The sequence below is a fragment of the Boleophthalmus pectinirostris genome, unplaced genomic scaffold (assembly GCF_026225935.1).
Source record: "Boleophthalmus pectinirostris isolate CB_2022bp ecotype Guang Dong unplaced genomic scaffold, ASM2622593v1 HiC_scaffold_18, whole genome shotgun sequence".
In the NCBI taxonomy this organism is placed as follows: domain Eukaryota; kingdom Metazoa; phylum Chordata; class Actinopteri; order Gobiiformes; family Gobiidae; genus Boleophthalmus; species Boleophthalmus pectinirostris.
Window position 1 is genome coordinate 26,235,095 of NW_026571133.1, and position 18,934 is coordinate 26,254,028.

Here is an 18,934-nt window from a genome sequence, read left to right on the forward strand (position 1 = left end):
CCTTAATGTGTGACAAAAATGCAGTGTTTGTAATGAGTTAAAGCTGTGCCTGTTTTAAATCTGGTCTGGACCAATCATTGAATCAGACTAAGACAGGGTTGTGACAACACCGGTTCTTTGTGTACAGAAGATTACATCATCGTAAAGTGTTGTGTAGTCTTGCTAGCCAGCCAAGGCAGACAATTTCTCAGGGCAACGGAGAAGTCACTATTTTATCTTAAAACCAAATTTAGCCTCCAGCAAAATATAATAACTCACATGTATTGAAATTGAACAGCCAATATAAGACAATAGAAAAATAGCCTAAAGATTAAAGTGCTTAAATGGTAAAAGCAACAGTAATACTTGGTTATGGCTTGACAGTAGCAGCTTATCTATGTAACCCTGTGTTGCTAAAACATCAACCCACACACAAAATAAAAGCATTTATTAAACTATGGACACTGAACAATGACTGGGGTCATATGTTGACCAGCAGGAGCCATATTTGGTTGGTTCCATAAATATTTTAAATACAATGACCATGATGTTATCCCAATTTATGTCAAATGTGAGGTATGAATTTTCAGCATGTTTTCTACAAATGTACAGAGAAGAATTTTCACACATCTGAACCTATCGAAAAAAAAAAAAAGGCAATCTGATAGCAAAAATCTATTACAGTACGTGGTTCATTATTCTAAGACACAATTACAAACACAAAAATATAAAAAATAAAAAAATAAAAGGTAATTGCATTACATTTGCTCCCTTGAGCCATAAAATTTACACAAATATAAACTCCAAGACCTGTTGGGTATGCTGATAATGTTGTGAGAGTAGTATTACTTCTGAAAGAAGCTCCTTCAACAACCATGTTACAAATTATTAAATAACATAAATTACAGGGGTTCACTGTATACAGCATTGTTTGCACAATTATATACATGTGTCCAGCTACAAAAGATCAGCATTTATTATTAAATGATACTTGGTGTACCCATAAAATATTACACAGCTGCAAAATCTATACAGAAAATGGAATACTATTTTCCAAAATACCTCACATGCTGTTACTTATTATAAATACACAACATGATGAAGTGTTTTTAAAGTGAGTGTGAACTACGGTAGCATTTCATTTTGAATATAGTGCATGAAACAAGACTTACTGTTCTTTCACATGTCAATACCAAGTAAGCATGCACTATACGAATAATGGTTCAAAGAGTGGTGTAATTACAGCACAACAGATAGCACCTCAAAAATGATTATGTAGCACCTTACATAAGCAGGGGATAGAACAGAAGGCAGAGGTTTTGTTTCATAGAGCCGTGTTTCTTAAATAATTAAAAACATGTCTTTATGAATAAGACTAAATGAATCTCATTTACTTAATGATAAAGTAAAATTATACCCAGTTACTCCACAGTTACGAGATCAAAACATTACAACTCAGATTTAAATGCCTTGATTAAATCTCCACAGCTTTCCATGAGTTTCAGAATGATGAACAGTTAGGATCATTGCCACAATGATTAACAATTGAACACATATTTTGAATTGCGAAAAACTCAAAATGTTACCTATAACAGGAAACTGAAACCCATCAATACCTCCTCAATCTGTCAGTGGCTTCCAGTCATGGACCTATGTACAACACTGAGCAGTGAACATTACTTTTCTACTTCTGTTTTTTCTCACATTATGGAATTAATTGAAGTTAATTTTTGCTTTTACAAACTACTATTTATGTTGATGGTATCCAATAAGATTTCCACCAAAGATAAATAAATGACATGTTTAAAACAATTTGTCTTTTCTTTTTCTATTGCACATACATAATATTTCACATAACATACACATGTGTAAAAAGATAAGGAACACGTTTATTAACTAAATTCATCCCAAATAATACATATCAACTGTATACATACAAAAATAAGTTAACTATAAAAGTCCCAAAAATGTTTATGGACTAGGTCTCTGTCTTTGCAATGTTCCAGAGAGAATGTGTGGTAGTTCTCCAAGTTGCCACACAACGTTCTTTAGGAGCTTTAGCCATTTGGAGAAGCTATTAGTGCAAGAAGTCTCCTACTCCTTATAAGCTCACCTACAAAATCCATTCTTCCTCCACTCCATTAGCTTCCTCTTATTCGCAGTCCAGTGGGAACAATGAAGCAATGAAGCAGTCAGGAGGAAGGTTGTTCTCCTTTTGGAGAGTGCTGCTGTTTGGAGGAGACAAATCTCCTCCACACTATGTCATGGGACAGTAACTCTTTTAGAAACGCCTTCAGAGAAAACACACTGGTCCAACCTCAAGGTGGTAATGTGCACCAGTAGTTGGGTTTGGTAGATTATAGATGTTTACCACAGGTAGAAGAGCAGGGTCCAGCGAGTGGAGAACAAAATGTGTCTGGTGCCAGCGTCCATCTTTAATCTGAAATACAGAACATTGTATATGTCTGCATGCTATCAATTCAATAAGTAATAATGTACAAGAACATTTTCCTACCCAACAAGAGTCTTCAATTACTTCAGGTTCAAGCTCCCCTCCAGCCTCTATCACATCTCCACTCCAGGCCTTAAATTTTACAGACCAAAGATCAGGAGGTTGGCCATCAGCAGACCCCCAGACTGAAAAGTTCAGGCAGTGGATGATGATGTGTTGCACTGCCTCTGCGCTCAGCAGGTGGAGAAAGTTCATTTGGACACGACCAACAATGTATAATGGCTGTGTGAAAATAGTTTGAAGATGTTTATGCCATTTTATTGAAATAATTTCCTTCCTTTCCTGCTTTATGTATTTATTAATAATACCTTTGTTACTGTTACTGGTTTGACGCAAGTTTGTCCCCCTCCAGTAAAGTTGCATGAGACTTCAATTGTGTCTGATGAGCAGCCCAAGTTTGGGTCAATCCAATAAGTGCCTGGGATATGTATAGAGTTAGTACTGTCACATTGTACACAGAATGACTATAGATACTTATTATGAAAAAAATAAAAAATCCATACTGACCATCATTTAACCTCTGTTCACAGCTGTGCAGGTCCCTACAGATGCGGGCAGGGTTGTCTTGAGTACCAAGTGGGTTCTTTAGGCTTTGAATCAGGTTACTGAGGTAGTGGAGGGTCTTAAAGATCTCTGCACTCTGATCAAGCATTGGCAAATCCATCATTGGTTTATTCCTCTGCATGATGTATTATAGTAGTCAATACGAATAAAACACCACATATTTTTTCCTAGTAAGATGCAATCAAAAAGAAGCATGTGCAAACCTCTGTCCTAAGGGGGACATGTGAATCCATAAACTGCGCACCATCTTCTTTCTGTAGAATATAACAATGTTGATTATTGCAAATTAGTTATTGGATTTATTTATTTTTTCTGTAATGTAGCTGCAAAATATCTTACAAAGGATGCAGGGACTCCTGGACGGCCCTATACAGAGCAAAACACCATGTTACAAACAGAGATCTAAGAAAGTTTGATTAAAACCAACAATGGTGGAAGACTTACTGGAGGTCCAGGGGGTCCACGAGGGCCAGGGGAACCCTAAAATGAAATTGTATTTAGAACACTCAAGTTAAAGATGACACTTATAAATACAGTGTTTATGCTGTTCAGAAACATACCCTTGGACCCTGTAAGCCCTGTCAGAGAGAAAAGAGAGAGAGAGGGAATTTTTAAAAAAAATATAATTATATATATAATATATATATATATATATATATATATATATATATATATATATATATATATATATATATATATATATATATATAATACACACACACACACACATACATATATACATAAAATAAAATCTGTTAATATTTTTTATAATAATAGTGTTTATAATAACTTACAGTCTCCCCACGGTTCCCTTTATCTCCCCTAGGACCCTATTGAGTAAAAATGAAGTAAGTATAACTTAAGTAAAAAATATTCATGTATAATTAGGCCATATAATACATACTGCACTTCCAGTGGGACCGATAATTCCCATAGGGCCAATCACTCCTCCACTACCCTGATGGCATCATCAAGATCAATAAGACTGGGTTTTGATTAAACTGGTTTCATTAAACATTTGTCTTCTTACCATTGAACCCTGTGGTCCCTTAGGTCCTCGTATTCCCTTTGGGCCAAAGTCACCAGGAGGGCCCTAAAAGAGTTTTTACCATATGGAGTAAGTACCACAATATTTATATAAACTAAGATATAATCCAAAGCACAGGATTAAATTAAAATTTATTGAATGAAACAGACTTATGACATTATAACAGATAAGGACAGAAAATGTCAACAGTAAATTTGAGGTTGTATTCTTTATAACTTAACATTTAAGAAAATGAGTTAGATGGCAAAAAATAACATAATGAAACTTTACCTTAGGTCCAAACACTCCTGGAATTCCTGGAAAACCTGGTTCCCCTGTATCACCCTGAAAACCAAGAGCCACACACTGTCAGACAGAGAGTACCAGTACTCATAATAAACGTCACCTTGCTCTCTCCTTACAGGCTGTCCCTTTTGTCCCTTATTCCCTTGAGGCCCAGGTAGTCCCATTCCACCATAAAGCCCTTTCTTTCCCGGTGGTCCACTTTGACCTTTAAGTCCACGTTCACCCTGCTCAAAAAATTTATTAGTTACTATATCACAAATCTGTAACAGTATGCTGATCATTTTTAAACAGTAATTGCTTACCTTTGGACCAATTGCACCTTGATCACCTGGAAGTCCAATAACACCAGATTTTCCACGTGATCCAGCTTTGCCAGGAAGACCATACACCCCATCATCTCCATGCTCCCCCTGAAAATATTTTGATAATAACATATTGGGCAATATCACAATAACATTCTCTAGTAAAATAATGTTCATTGGATAATAATATCAGGGGTTTTACCGGCATCCCTTTACTCCCATCCTTTCCAGAAGCACCATCTGCCCCAGCCAGACCTTCTTGCCCCTCACGGCCAACCACACCTCTGGGACCAGGAGGACCATTTATGCCCTGTCCAAAAATACTGCTTATTAAACAGGATATTAAATTACACAATTTACAATATAAAATAGTATTTAGTAATGTATGGTAAAAGTTAATTTCTTTTCACACAATATGATAAGTCACCTCTTGTCCTCTAGTTCCTTTTTGTCCAGTCTGCCCCTTTTTGCCTTTTTGACCCTTTAAGAACAAAGGAGTTTGAAAGATATTTGAACTTTAACAGTGCAATGTATTATCTAATTTTAATTTGTCCAGTTTTAATTACTTGAGCTCCTTTTGATCCTTTTGGTCCTTGTAGCCCTCGAGGTCCAGGTTGACCCTATATTGGCAAAAATGTACTTAAAAAGATTGGCTTAAAATATAATAAACTAAGGTTTATGCATAGCATAACAACTCACCGGTAATCCAGGAGCTCCTGTTCGACCTCTTTCTCCATCAAAACCAATTAGACCCTGACACAGTAAAAGCAAGGAATTCAGAATTCATGATACTACCAAGGTCACTAATCATTATTTAGTAACTAACTTTGTATCCTGGGTCCCCTGGTTCCCCTCTCTCTCCTCTGTCACCAGGAGAACCCTGGTGTAAGGAACATTTAATTAAAAATGAACTATAAATTGGATAATAAAAATTATAATGTAGGAATAAAATATGCATCTTGCCATTTCACCAGGTGGACCAGGAGGACCTTCAATCTTGCTGTCATCGCCATGCTCACCCTGGTGAGGACATCAAAAACACACTGAACAACCATAAACATGGCTATGATCTATACAAACCTATTTAGATTTTGTTAATTTATGGTGGGCAACAATACATTATTCTAGCTATTCCACATAGCCAATGACAAATATTGTGCAAGTCATAACAACAAAATGTAATCAAACATATATACCTTTTCACCTTTTGGACCAGGGGGTCCCACTGGGCCCAGTGGTCCTTGGTGACCCTGTTAGGTACAACAGAAAATATTTTTTTGAAATACCAGCATACTTGAAATAAATACATAACAAATGAATATGAGTAATTTTAATTCTAATAGTATTAGTAATTATTAGTAATTAGTAAATTTAAGTTTAAAGGTTACCTCATAACCTGCAATGCCAGGTTCCCCCTGTTGTCCCATACGACCAGGTGCCCCCTTAAAATACAATAATTCTTCACCGTAAATAAAAATAATATTTAGTTTGTAGTATTAATACAGAAGTATCAATTTTACCACATGTCCAGTGGTGCCTCTTGATCCTTTAGGTCCAACAAAACCTGGTGGGCCAATTTTACCAAGTGACCCAGTCTCTCCAAGGTGACCCAGGTGACCTTTAGCACCCTAAAACATAAAGAGTTTGTGAGTGGACATGAATAAACAGTATGTATAGCTGTATTTTGAACTGTCTTTGCTTGTGCCAATAGTGTGGAAGGCAAAGGTGGAAACAAACATGGTGAGGTAGAAATATGGACCATTTTGTTTTTGAAAAATGTGCAGAGACATAAATGAATCTGTGGATAGGAAAGGCATTTGTGCTTTTCTCTCAACTGAATTTATCAAAAGTTTTATTTATCTTCTATTAATCTGACCCTTTTTTCCCAATTGCCTTCAGAGGGAGGCGCCTCTTATTCTCCAGTCCACTCAAAACTATCATACATATCGTACGTATCTGGCTTCTGCTTATGAGATGAGGTACCTTTGGTCCAGTTTTGCCTTTTTCCCCAATTTTGCCAGGTTTTCCTTCAGGTCCCTGGAGATAAAAGTACAAATGAGGATGCAAACTTAACATAGTTGAACAAGAAAAGCAGCCTCACCCTGACACCAGTGAGTCCAGGATTGCCCGGAAGTCCTTCTTTTCCCTTGAGCCCAGGTTCTCCTTTTTCTCCTGTCTCACCCTGTTGACCCATGTCACCCTTTTCACCCTGAAAAAAAATCTAGTTGGTATAGAGTACTTTTATACCAACAACAGTAGAAAGAAAAAACAATGCCCACCTTAGCACCGTCAGGGCCCGCTGGGCCAGCCTCTCCTTCAAGACCATGTTCTCCCTGTTTGACAGCAAAACAAATACATGAATTTGTGTGAATAACTACACTGTTAAATATTAAACTGTGTAAATATATATTTGAATGTACCCTTGGTCCTATGAGTCCTTGTTCACCGATATTTCCCACAGGTCCAATATCACCCTATAATCATGGGTGCTAGGTTTTAATCAAATTCTAGTAATAAGTGAAAGAATTGCAGATTAATAGGAACCCACCTTCTCGCCTGGCTCCCCTGGCAGCCCTGGTTCACCTTCTTTGCCAGGAGGACCCTTATAAAGCACACAAAAATAAAAGAACGAGAAAACCATAATATGTTTCCATACTAATGACTTGAAATCTGTAATAGACCTTAATTTGTTAAGTATGACTTCTACTCAACCTTCTCACCTTGTGTCCTATTTCACCTAGAAGTCCCACAGCCCCTGGTGGTCCAGGTGGTCCCTAGGAACAACAAGATAAGATATCAATAACCATCACCATGAGGCAAACTATGAATATATTCTAAAAAACAGTTTGTTGTCCTATCACTGAGTTTTTTTTTATTGTTGTTGTTGTTTGTTTGTTTTTAAAACAAATGATATGATGGCATCATTTCATCTATTTGACCTTAGCTTGATTAACTTAGCTTGATTGAGCACAATAATAATGCTGTTACAGCTGAATGTCTCCTTCAATTACCAATGTATTTATTGTTCAGCCTATCTATCACTCAATCTACAAAGTAAAAAAAAAGTATAGGCATGTTTGATTGTATAAAACTACAAAGATTACAGCTTAAAGGATTAGTTAGTTCTTCATACCGGTTCCCCAGGAATTCCCTTATCACCAGAGGCTCCTGAAGATCCTGGTATTCCCTAGACATAGAACAAAAAAATGTTACAAAACTATTGACATCAACATGATCCCCATTTATTAAAATCAATCATGTTTCAATTCTAATATTTATACAGCACAAGTGTACAGCATATTTCACCAACAAAAACACAAAAACAATACAGCACAACATAGTCTGTGTGCATACAATATTGACACTACTGGTTATGCCTAAACACATAAGTATCTAATTTAATGACAAACTATAAAGATGTATATTATTTGTCCCCTCTTCATCGATTAACTTGCAGGAACAAGGGTAACCACAAGAGAACTTGAGCTAGGTTTGGCAAGGAAAACCTTGCTAGAGGATTAGCCTGTTGTGCAACTGGTTCACCCCCAAGGGAGCTCACCCAGATGGGGGGTAAATGTGCAACTTCAATAGAGCTTGGTTTCCCTCTGTCTGGGAATTGAACATGGGCCCTTTTTCCTGTGATGTAAGAGTGCTACCAACTCAACTACATATGAGCTATGCATGCTATGAACACACATACGTGAAAGCCTTTAGGTCCGACTTCCCCTGGCTCTCCAATTTTTCCCTGTAGATAGATAAAATTGTATTAATGTATATATATATATATATATATATATATATATATATATATATATATATATATATATATATATATATATATACACACACACACACACACACACACACACACATATATATATATATATAAACACACACACAAACGCACGCGCACACACACACGCGCGCACACACACACAAGCGAGCGCATTAGAGTATAATATAATCATGTTGAATTAATTACCTGTGGCCCAGGAAAGCCTATTTTTCCAGGAGGCCCATCAGGGCCCTGTGCAGAGAGGGAAAGAATTAAAAACAGCATTATATAATAATTATAGGGGAAAAACTGAATTTCTGAATTCCTGTTTAAAATCCTTAGGACAACATATTGTTTTGTTTATGTTCATGAACCAAACTAATAATTTTACTTTCCAGAGGTCTCACTTACCTTCTTGCCCTCTAATCCCGTCTCTCCTGTTGGACCATCAGCCCCTAATGCACCCTGAAACACAAGACACATGTCACTTCACCAACAGAGGTCACTGTAACACAACTTGATACTGACTATACAGTAAACAAATAAGTAAAGACATCTTCCTTGGAAAAGTCAAAGCACATCAATGTATGTGTACTACTACCTCTCTAAACCTGGCAATATATGTGATTTATACAGAAAGATTGAAGCTTGATGATTAGTGTTCCTTTGTCTGCCTGTGGTACTTGCTTTCGCACAGCTTGCGTGGTGTTGTCTTAAACCTATTACCCATTGTCATTTTGGAACCCTACATATGACTTGAGTTCATTTTACACAATATGTACACAGAACTCTGTGTTAACTATGTAACTGTGTTGGCTTACTCACACACCATAACAATCTGTTTCTGTACTCTAAATGGGTTTGGAGATAAGTTTGGCAACTCAGAGTATATTCACACCAAGTTTAGAAGACAATAAACCCATTATCAGTGCAACGAAGAAAAGAACAGTCACCATAGAAACTGTAAATCTGAAAAGAGAGTGAGAGAGTTAGTGAGTCAGTGAGTTTGTTTGTCAAAAGGCCCATTTTATGGTATTTTCTGATTTATGTTATACTATTGTTTCCTCATCAAAACCATACCTGGAGTTGTGTTTTGTTTCATTCACACATGTTTAGCAAACAAACTCTGCTTATTTAGGCTAAGTTCTTCTTTCAAACAGAAAACAAGTTATTGAACCTTGTGATGTCAATAACAATAATGCTTTACACCTGTAATGCACTTTACAGGCTTGTCAAAGCCTCTCCAAGCACTATACTGTAGTCATTAGTCACTTCCATTTGGGTGAATTGTCTTGCCTGACAACACAATGGTAACTTGTTTTGAGTGGGAATCAAGCCTCCAATCTTCAAGCTGGGGAACCACTGTTCAAACCACCAAGCCACTGTCACTCCTAGTGATACAGGAAGTGCTCCATTGTGTTTTTAAACTCCACACACCTTCAGCAGAATCATTTGAATAGTTTCAGCCCTGGAATTGCCTATCTCTACTGAATTACCTTTAGTTGTAGGTTTTAATTTTTTTTTAAACCTACCACTTCATGACATCACATGGTGGAACAGAGCATTTTGAGCTTTGGAGATGTAGACAAACTCATAATAAAGGTTTACTTAAACATGTGCGAATGAAACAAAACATCTACAAGTATGTTATTGATGAGAAAACAACATTCCAACATGATTAAAAGTCAATTTTGAGCAATATGGGACCTTTAAGGATGGACACAGCAGATGGAATACAGCATGTTAAAAATGGCAACATGGCAGCACATACTCGTAAGCCTTTTGGTCCTCTGGCACCACAAGGGCCCGAACCTCCTGGGGGGCCCTAAAAAAAATGAATACAATATAAAGTAAAGTTTAGTGTCTCTGTAGGGAAATTTTTCCCCTGCATTTGACCCATCCTTTAATGCCTCTGGGGCACTTCATCAGAAACAATGGGTGTGCAATGAAATCACACCTCTCTCTCTGATCTTGTTGCTAGGCTTGGTCACTACCTTAACTGGAAGATAATAGCTATGGTGCATGGTTTGGATTGATGGGGGAAAACGGAATGTCAGGAAACACAGAGAGAAATGCACACACAAAAAATCTAATTCTTTTTTTTAATAAAGAATTTAAAAAGAACTCAAATATAAGACCTGTATTTATGTTTATTTTAGAAAACTCAATGCATCCCATAGTCAGAAATAGGTTGACCTTTGCTAATTAACCTCACCGATGCAAGAACACATGAAGAGAGGCACATTGGCTTCTAAATAGTTAATATAGTTAGGTTTTTGTGTGAATGATTGGTCACAAATTTCCCAACAGTGTACCTAAACCTAAGTAGCTTATATTTAGGAAAGTCAAAGAGACACAGCAATGGCCACAAAATATAATTTATGAATGTATACATAATACATTCCTGATAATATGCTGGATAATGTGAACAAAGCAACATGTCACCAACTCACTGGTCTTCCTGGTGGACCTGGAAGCCCAGTCTCCCCTGGTGTCCCGGGGTGACCCTATGAAAAAAATAAAATAAAATAAGTAATAATAATAATAATATGTATGCTAGCACATATACAACTATAAGAGAACACATGGTACTATGCTGCTTTTGCCTTAGATAAAACACAAGTAATAACATTGTAAATATTAATGAACATCATTCAAAAGAAAAGTATATATGCAACATGTTTTTGAACATAACTTTGTGCAGTTAAAACAGAACATACTACCAATTGTCACACTCTGAAATAACAAGAAATACACTGCATCTTGGACACAATCTTCAGTACAAATTCTACATTAAAAGCTATGTCTGCAGGATAGCTGCCCTCTTCTTTGTAATAGTCAGACTTTTTTCAGAGAGTCTGTTTCTGTGTAACAGACAGAATGAACAGAGAACTTCCTTACATAAATGTGTGTGTGTCTGGTTAAGTCCTTGAAGAAGTCCAACTGGCTAGGAGCCAGTAGGAAATTCACTCTGTTTGAGTATGAATGATGACTACATCCTTATTCATAGCTGCCCAGCTACAACGGAATGTGCTGTATTACATGTTCTTCTATCAGATTAACGTAGTGCTTTACCAAGACATTTTATTCTATTGAGTTAAAGACAAATGGTAATTAAGTAAGAAGCATCTTAGCATATCCCCCCTATGCCATTGTATAAGATATAGTATTGAGCTAAAAAAAAAAAAACATAAATGCACAACTTAATAAAATGTCTTTAGGAATACAACAAATTAACCTCAGTTGATAAAATGTAGGTTTATATAATATGAAATAAACCCATTCTGATTATGTGATTATGAGTGGAATAATGTATGTACACACACACACACACACACACACACACACACATATATATATATATATATATATATATATATATATATATATATATATATATATATATATATATATATATATATATATATATTCCCATGGGAATAAAAAAAAACATCTAATTTGACTATTTGCTGTATCTTACCGTTGATCCTTTCTCCCCAGGTGGTCCTGGATGTCCCATCTCACCCCGATCTCCCTGAAATAGAAAAGACATATACATAATATATATAATTCATTCATGTAACTTTAATTTAGATTATACCTTCTCTCCTGCTAATCCTGGTTCTCCAACAGGTCCAATAAAACCCACCAAGCCCTAAAACACAACAATAATTGACACTTCAAAGTGACAACAATTATTAGTAACTACAATAATGTAATTTTTTTTTTTTTTTACTCTTTCTCCCATTGGTCCCACTTTTCCTGTGATACCCGGCTCTCCCTGGAAAAAATAAAAAATAAAAAAGAAGAAGACATTTGTAGCTGTTGGTGGCTGTTTTATTATTATTTATAATATCATTTCCTTGCTGAAATCATGCCAGACTTTTTTATTCTGAATAAAAAAAGTCTGTCTTATGCTCATTCAAAATTGTATATATATTTTCTAAATTTTACTTTCAAGACCCAAGACGTGGGCAGGAGTGTTGAAATCCATAGTAGGATACACTTTATTATTCACATAAAATATTCTTACCATAAGTCCTTCTTCTCCAACTTTTCCAGGAAAACCTTTTCGTCCCAGTCTGCCCTGAAAAAAACAAAAACAAAACATGACATAGTCTGTTGAGACTACATAGTTATGTTTAAGATGAGCTACAGGAAAGCATAAGTCAGTTTTCCACACGCTATCCTCCGTCAGACTGTTTTCTTTCAGAACCACATAAAACTAGAAATGTGGGGCCTTAGGAGATATATCAAACACCTCATTGCCAGTGTAAGATTTATATCTCCAAGAATCAAAACACCAGTGCACCAGGGTTTTTACATGGCAAAGATTGCAATAAAAACATGCTGGATCCAAACCAAAATTATCATATAATGGGGACAACAAGCAGGTGTAACTCAAACGTAAGTTAAAATACAGCTGGTGATAGTGGGGGTTGGAAAAAGCAGGCAACAACACAAAATCATAGATGGTACCGGGAATAGATCCTCTACATTCCATTAACTCTCCATCTCCATTATGAGGAACCTAGCATGCATGACAGGTGTGCAGCTGAGAAATACCAGTTATCTCTTAAAACTTAAAAACTGTTTAAATTGAAAAAAATATTATTTATTTATAATAATTTAAATTACACTGAATAATTTTCTTATTGTAATAGTGTGTCCTTTCAGATAGGTAGCCAGAGAGGGATGAATAAAGAATGAGTCAACCAATCAATTACGATACAGCAACTAGAACACTAACCACATGAGTAAGTAGTCATAACGCCCTCTGGTGTGCTTTTCAAGCAACAACACATAGTTTGTAAAGACAGACACTATCCATATAAAGTATTCAGTTAACCTGAGGATCTTTAATTTTCTATTTATTCTCAAAGAATTCTACTGCATCCAACACACACACACACACATGTACATGCGTACCCCCCCCCCCACACACACACACACACATATACAGTGTTAAGACCCATGCTATACATTTTTTTCCAGATACATTAATGATTAGAAATGGTACATTTCAATGACACTGATCATTATTACCATAAAAAACTCACCTCAAGCCCTGATGGGCCCGGTGGTCCGAGAGGGCCTTCATCACCCTGAAAAGTGACATATAATCTATGTTTAAATTATGAAGATCAACATGCTTTCATGCTTCTGATCTTTGGGTGTCAGTGCACTTACATTCAAGCCTGGCACCCCTCTAGGACCTGGTAAACCTCTGGCTCCTAGTTTTCCCTAAAATGATTAAATATTATGAGATTACTGGTAAAGATCACATACAATTTCACTGCCATCTCTAACATCCAAATCTTAATGATAACCAAAAGGTTACTAACTTTTGGACCTTCAATTCCATTTTCTCCAGGTGGCCCCATGTCACCAGGGAAACCCTACAATTATGAGCACCAAGACTTCAATATGTTGTAGTTATTTTAGCACATACATAATGTAGATAGATAAATACAGACCTCTGGGCCTGGTGGTCCGGGTAAACCATCAGGACCTCTCTCTCCAATTTTGCCCTGCATTTGAAAACATAAGGTTTTCTCTATTATAACATGGTTTAAATAAGGTAAAGACAGCATAATATTAGAAATAAACCTGTGGTCCTGGTTTTCCACGGATGCCTGGTAACCCCGGTGCCCCTTGGATACCCTGTTCAATTCAAAGCATATAGAAAAGGTAGACATTAATAAATAATAATAATAATAATAATAATAATAATAATAATAATAATAATAATAATAATAATAATAATAATAATAATAGGGTTAGGGTTATTATTATTATTATTATTATTATTATTATTAAATTTAGATTAAGCCTTTAGAAAACAGAAATGGATACTTGGCAGTAATTATCCCCTATCTGAGGGATATGTTCATGGCACAACATTCTTAAAAAAAAAAACCTCTCTTCTAAAGTGCACATGAAGTGCTCATGTTCATGTTTTCTTTTTCTATTATATTATAACTATTCTATTAGTCTTAGTTTGGTACTTAAAACTGATAATGATTTTGCATGACTTGTAGACCATTTTATGGAAAAAAGTTAAATATTATAGGAAATGGCTCTGAGGCTTAATAAAGGAAACCCTCCCTGACAGCAATGCACAAAATTATATCCAAAATGCAGAGACAATTCATGCACAAGGAGCAACTTATTATAACATTGTCTATTTTTAGGTGTGAAATAATATGGTTGTTACTAGGTAACAGTCATGGAAATACCTGATATCTGAAGCCAGTGGACATGCCCATCAATATACAGTATTGTCTGGAAGGTCCCACAGAATAGCATGAAACTTAGCAGTCTTCATAGAGACAAATATATGACACAACCAAATCAAGTATGTTTATGGCGATAATAATGCCTTCAATTGAATCAGTGCAATATATCAGTTTATACCATGTGGAACATTCCATTGCAAAGCAATGACATTTTCATGAGACAGGTGACCCACCATGTCTTTCCTCTCTATACAAATTAACCAGGATGATTATTTTGAATATAAAAAACTGGTGGCATTAATCAAACACAGTGGTACTCCAATGACATTTATTCTTAAATGTTGTGAACACAAACTTATTCATAGAGATTTTGACATTCAATCTCAAGCTCTATAGAGCAATAATCTAAATGCACCATACAAACTTTTCTTTTACCTTGTCTCCTTTGTAGCCAATCTCGCCTTGCATGCCAGGAAGTCCAACTTCACCCTACAAAAAAAAAAAAAAAAAGTAATTTCTCAATTTCTCAATACAGTAGAGTGATTAAAATATTCATAGTTTTTCACAAACAGTAAAATTTGCTATTAAACACAACAACTAAATCAACTACATATAGCATATTCACTGGACAATAACGTGAATATTCAGATCACCTTATCACCTTTCAGTCCTGGTTCTCCTGGGTTTCCTGGTACCCCCTGCAACAGACATGATAGTCAATTTAGAACACTTATGATCTGGTCTATTTATGTTTTTCATGTAATTTTACGAGAAAAAAACAAACAAAACAAAACAAAACATGGTGATAAATGACTTATATTACAAGATTACCTTCAATCCATTAGGCCCTGGTATACCCATCTGTCCCACAGGGCCCATGTCCCCCTGGGGCACAAAAAGAGACAGTGAGATTACCTTGGTATTAATAATAATAACACTTGCGCATTAGTATATTATATCAACATTAATATATTATATTAGCATTAGTATATTATATGCACATTTATGCTATCTAGTTTGTCAAGCATTATTTCTTTGAGTGCTACTCACAACAAGTCCTGGCACCCCGATTGGACCCTGAGCTCCCATTTGGCCCTGGTGAAAGAGAATGAGAAAATTGGATAAATGCAGGTTGAGAGAGAGAGTGATGGAGAAGGAGAAAGTTTCAGGGGTTATTGGCTCTTTTAAAGCAAACAAGCTTAGAAGACTGGCTCTGTGTGGATCATAACTTATGAGAGAGGGCTGTGTGAGTCTCTGAGGTGAACGTGGTAGTGGGGGAAGTGACACTCAATGACTACTGTTACCATTTGGGTATCAAACCCACAGGATAAGTAGGTGGCTAGAGCAGCTAGTATACTGTTGACAATGGAAAATGCTGCAAGACAAAACGAGCAACTTGCTCTGAAATGTTTAAAGTTTAAAGCAGGTTTTACAAAAGGAGAACTAAGGAATATAGTGAATATTGACTGCAATCAAAACCAAATGACAAACAAACAAGGAAATAAGTGCTGGCCACTTCTATGATATGACATGAGTGTACAATATACACTAAGCAAGCTATGTATTTGGTCCAGAATTTGATGTTGCAGTGGGTATAACATACTGGCTCTCCATCTGGTCCAGGTGGTCCTCTCTCCCCAAAATCTCCTGGAAAACCCTGAGGGCACAGAAGGAAAGGCTTTTGAACTATTTTGACTATGCACCAATAATAATAATAATAATAATAATAATAATAATAATAATAATAATAATAATAATAATAATAATAATAATATAACATTTCTTTAAAGATTTTAGTCTCAAAACTAATAAAAATAATTCAGCAAGAAAAAAACTGAATAATGAACAGTTTAACATACTATATGAATACACAAATTATTAATATTAATATATGAATATATTGTACTTCTCTATTGAATTAAAGTTACTCTATGAGAGTTTATTCTATTTAATGGCTGCTGTAATGTGATTTTAATAGCATTGTGGCTTTAAGGAAAAATTGGGGATCCCCAAACAAAGTGGTCAATATGAACTTTGCTGTAAACAAGGTAAACATAAACATACCAAAAGTGTATGAAACATGACAAACCAATCATAAGTCACAGCTGTCACTCATTTGTTCAAAGTCACTTTAAGTGACTTCTGACAAATGTGTGTGAAGTGATATCTTGAGATATCAGATTGAAAACAATGATAAGAACAGTGTTGTCATGCCCAGCATAACATTCACAAAAAAAGAGTTTATGACCGTAGGAAAAGGTAAGCTAAAAAGCAGAAGTATTGGCTTTAGAGTGTGGAAAGTGGATTGTGGGTTTTATGGTCTGTGCTCAGGGATATCTACACAGATGGCATGTGTATTTAAGTGTGTGTCTTCTTAACAGAGAACACACACTGCTCTTATTTTGCCAGACAAAAGAGCAACAATCTCTAAGAAACCATCTTGATTCAGCTGTTTCCAAATGTAAAAGCTTAATATGCTTAAAAAGGCCTGAAATATTAATAGTTGTATGTTAAATCTAAGTTTATTACAATGAAGGCAATAAGCAACAGCTGCACAATGATGTCAGCATTCGGTTGTACGTTCTGACTTTATGTATCTAATACATTTAGCAGCACAAACAGACACATATAGATCCCACTGAGGAGAGACAAAAAGCCCCTGGCTTCAACAAAAGCCTTTTCTTGCCGCATCCAAGAATGACATGCCCCCCACCCCCCTCCCACCGCCCCACAAGCAGCAATGGAAATAGTGACCTGACTCAAACAATGACGTAAATACAGCCCTTATAAATTGATGTGTAGATGTTACAGGTTTGCATCCACTGTTGAATGATCTTAATTTCACTTGTATTTTTCAGTTGGACAGAGTGATTACAAATTACAACAGGTTATCACATTTGTAAAAAGGAATATGTGTAAAGTATGTTTAGACAAAACTTTACCGGCCTACCCATCTTGCCCCTCTTCCCTGGTTCACCAGGAATTCCCTGAAATTCAAAATAACAAAAGAAAATGTAAGAAAAAAAAAAGATAAGAAGAACAAGATATTCTTAATTCATTCTTGATTCTAGACAGATAAAAAATGGTTTTCACACTGAATCTTAGAATGACTGATCATAAATAGGCTAATTGCAAATATATTTACAAGGCTGCACAGAGACACTGAAAGTGGGTATTTATTTATTTAGTCGTTATGCATCTTGATGGAGTTTATCAGAGAAGTAGCTGTTCTCACACTTAACATTTATAGGGAAGGTGAATGCAAAAGCCGATTTAACACTGCTGTTATACACTGGCATATTAGTCAATACATATTTTTTATATAGTCAAATACTATGTGAAAAACAAAACTCACTCTTTCTCCATCAGGCCCAGGCAGGCCAAAAAGCCCTGGGATTCCAATAAACCCTGCAGCGAAAAACAACAGAGAGCAAAAAGGCAAACATTAATAGGTTTAAAGGGCCACATCCATCAGGGCTGTGTTTGAGGGGAGACACCATGGACAGACAAGTCTCGCATGAAGAACAAAGCCATGAGGCAAGTGTATATGCCCATGGACTGCATGGTGCTGGCTTCCACGATGTAGTCCAAGGGCACATACCCTCACGCCAGGGATCTCTGAAGATAGTCAGGTCATCAGACTGAGCTGTCAACACAAGACAGACACAGAAAGACACACAAATACAGAGGAACACAGCAAACAACACACCATTGAAAGAACACACCATTGTAAGAACACATAACAATGTTACATGAAGAGATGATGACCTTTAATTAGGAAGTGTGTATGGACGATACAGAAAGGTGCTTCAAGTGCAGGAGAGAGAACTAAAATGCCTCCTTAAGACAGTAGGGCCTCTTACGGAGCTTAAACAGGAAATTCCAACCAGTGGGGGCAGGGGAGGTTGAGCAGCAGCAAAAAAAGAGTTGATTGGTAAAGACCTTTATTGGAACACATCTTTGTTTTCATGTTTCTGTACCTTAAGGGTACATTCCTGTAACCTGAGGTTTATCAGCATTGAGTCTTTATTAAAATGTTTATGCATTAAGTAAAAGGTGCTTGAGTTTGGAGCTATCAATAGACATAAACAATCTGTGTAGAGGCCTAGCATAGTAGTGTATTCATACATATTCCCTAACCTTAATCTAATGGACAGTGAAGCCTTCAAATACCCACCAAGACACTGGCTAAACATAAAAATTGTTAGAACCTATAAGGCATAAGGGAAC

General features: G+C 36.1%; 1 protein-coding gene across 1 annotated transcript in view; it reads right to left on the reverse strand.

Moving 5' to 3' along the window:
* Positions 1-470: 470 nt before the first annotated feature.
* col27a1a (collagen, type XXVII, alpha 1a) overlaps positions 471-18,934 on the reverse strand; it is a 38,833-nt gene continuing 20,369 nt past the window's right edge. Inside the window, exons 11-62 of the mRNA XM_055154207.1 lie at position 18,306; positions 18,060-18,112; positions 17,647-17,691; positions 16,308-16,361; positions 15,755-15,799; positions 15,536-15,589; positions 15,358-15,402; positions 15,140-15,193; positions 14,076-14,129; positions 13,943-13,996; positions 13,811-13,864; positions 13,656-13,709; positions 13,526-13,570; positions 12,499-12,552; positions 12,202-12,246; positions 12,067-12,120; positions 11,947-12,000; positions 10,919-10,972; positions 10,237-10,290; positions 8,877-8,930; positions 8,673-8,717; positions 8,391-8,435; positions 7,824-7,877; positions 7,411-7,464; positions 7,239-7,292; positions 7,111-7,164; positions 6,970-7,023; positions 6,792-6,899; positions 6,674-6,727; positions 6,211-6,318; positions 6,079-6,132; positions 5,887-5,940; positions 5,654-5,710; positions 5,517-5,570; positions 5,390-5,443; positions 5,257-5,310; positions 5,118-5,171; positions 4,893-5,000; positions 4,691-4,798; positions 4,505-4,612; positions 4,374-4,427; positions 4,086-4,148; positions 3,960-4,013; positions 3,850-3,885; positions 3,616-3,633; positions 3,500-3,535; positions 3,395-3,421; positions 3,259-3,309; positions 2,999-3,170; positions 2,800-2,909; positions 2,495-2,713; positions 471-2,419 (exon numbers count right to left, since the gene is read on the reverse strand). Coding sequence (XP_055010182.1) covers positions 2,273-2,419; positions 2,495-2,713; positions 2,800-2,909; positions 2,999-3,170; positions 3,259-3,309; positions 3,395-3,421; positions 3,500-3,535; positions 3,616-3,633; positions 3,850-3,885; positions 3,960-4,013; positions 4,086-4,148; positions 4,374-4,427; positions 4,505-4,612; positions 4,691-4,798; positions 4,893-5,000; positions 5,118-5,171; positions 5,257-5,310; positions 5,390-5,443; positions 5,517-5,570; positions 5,654-5,710; positions 5,887-5,940; positions 6,079-6,132; positions 6,211-6,318; positions 6,674-6,727; positions 6,792-6,899; positions 6,970-7,023; positions 7,111-7,164; positions 7,239-7,292; positions 7,411-7,464; positions 7,824-7,877; positions 8,391-8,435; positions 8,673-8,717; positions 8,877-8,930; positions 10,237-10,290; positions 10,919-10,972; positions 11,947-12,000; positions 12,067-12,120; positions 12,202-12,246; positions 12,499-12,552; positions 13,526-13,570; positions 13,656-13,709; positions 13,811-13,864; positions 13,943-13,996; positions 14,076-14,129; positions 15,140-15,193; positions 15,358-15,402; positions 15,536-15,589; positions 15,755-15,799; positions 16,308-16,361; positions 17,647-17,691; positions 18,060-18,112; position 18,306 — 3,303 coding nt within the window. The 3' untranslated portion in view covers positions 471-2,272. The remainder of the gene's footprint in view (positions 2,420-2,494; positions 2,714-2,799; positions 2,910-2,998; positions 3,171-3,258; positions 3,310-3,394; positions 3,422-3,499; positions 3,536-3,615; positions 3,634-3,849; positions 3,886-3,959; positions 4,014-4,085; positions 4,149-4,373; positions 4,428-4,504; positions 4,613-4,690; positions 4,799-4,892; positions 5,001-5,117; positions 5,172-5,256; positions 5,311-5,389; positions 5,444-5,516; positions 5,571-5,653; positions 5,711-5,886; positions 5,941-6,078; positions 6,133-6,210; positions 6,319-6,673; positions 6,728-6,791; positions 6,900-6,969; positions 7,024-7,110; positions 7,165-7,238; positions 7,293-7,410; positions 7,465-7,823; positions 7,878-8,390; positions 8,436-8,672; positions 8,718-8,876; positions 8,931-10,236; positions 10,291-10,918; positions 10,973-11,946; positions 12,001-12,066; positions 12,121-12,201; positions 12,247-12,498; positions 12,553-13,525; positions 13,571-13,655; positions 13,710-13,810; positions 13,865-13,942; positions 13,997-14,075; positions 14,130-15,139; positions 15,194-15,357; positions 15,403-15,535; positions 15,590-15,754; positions 15,800-16,307; positions 16,362-17,646; positions 17,692-18,059; positions 18,113-18,305; positions 18,307-18,934) is intronic.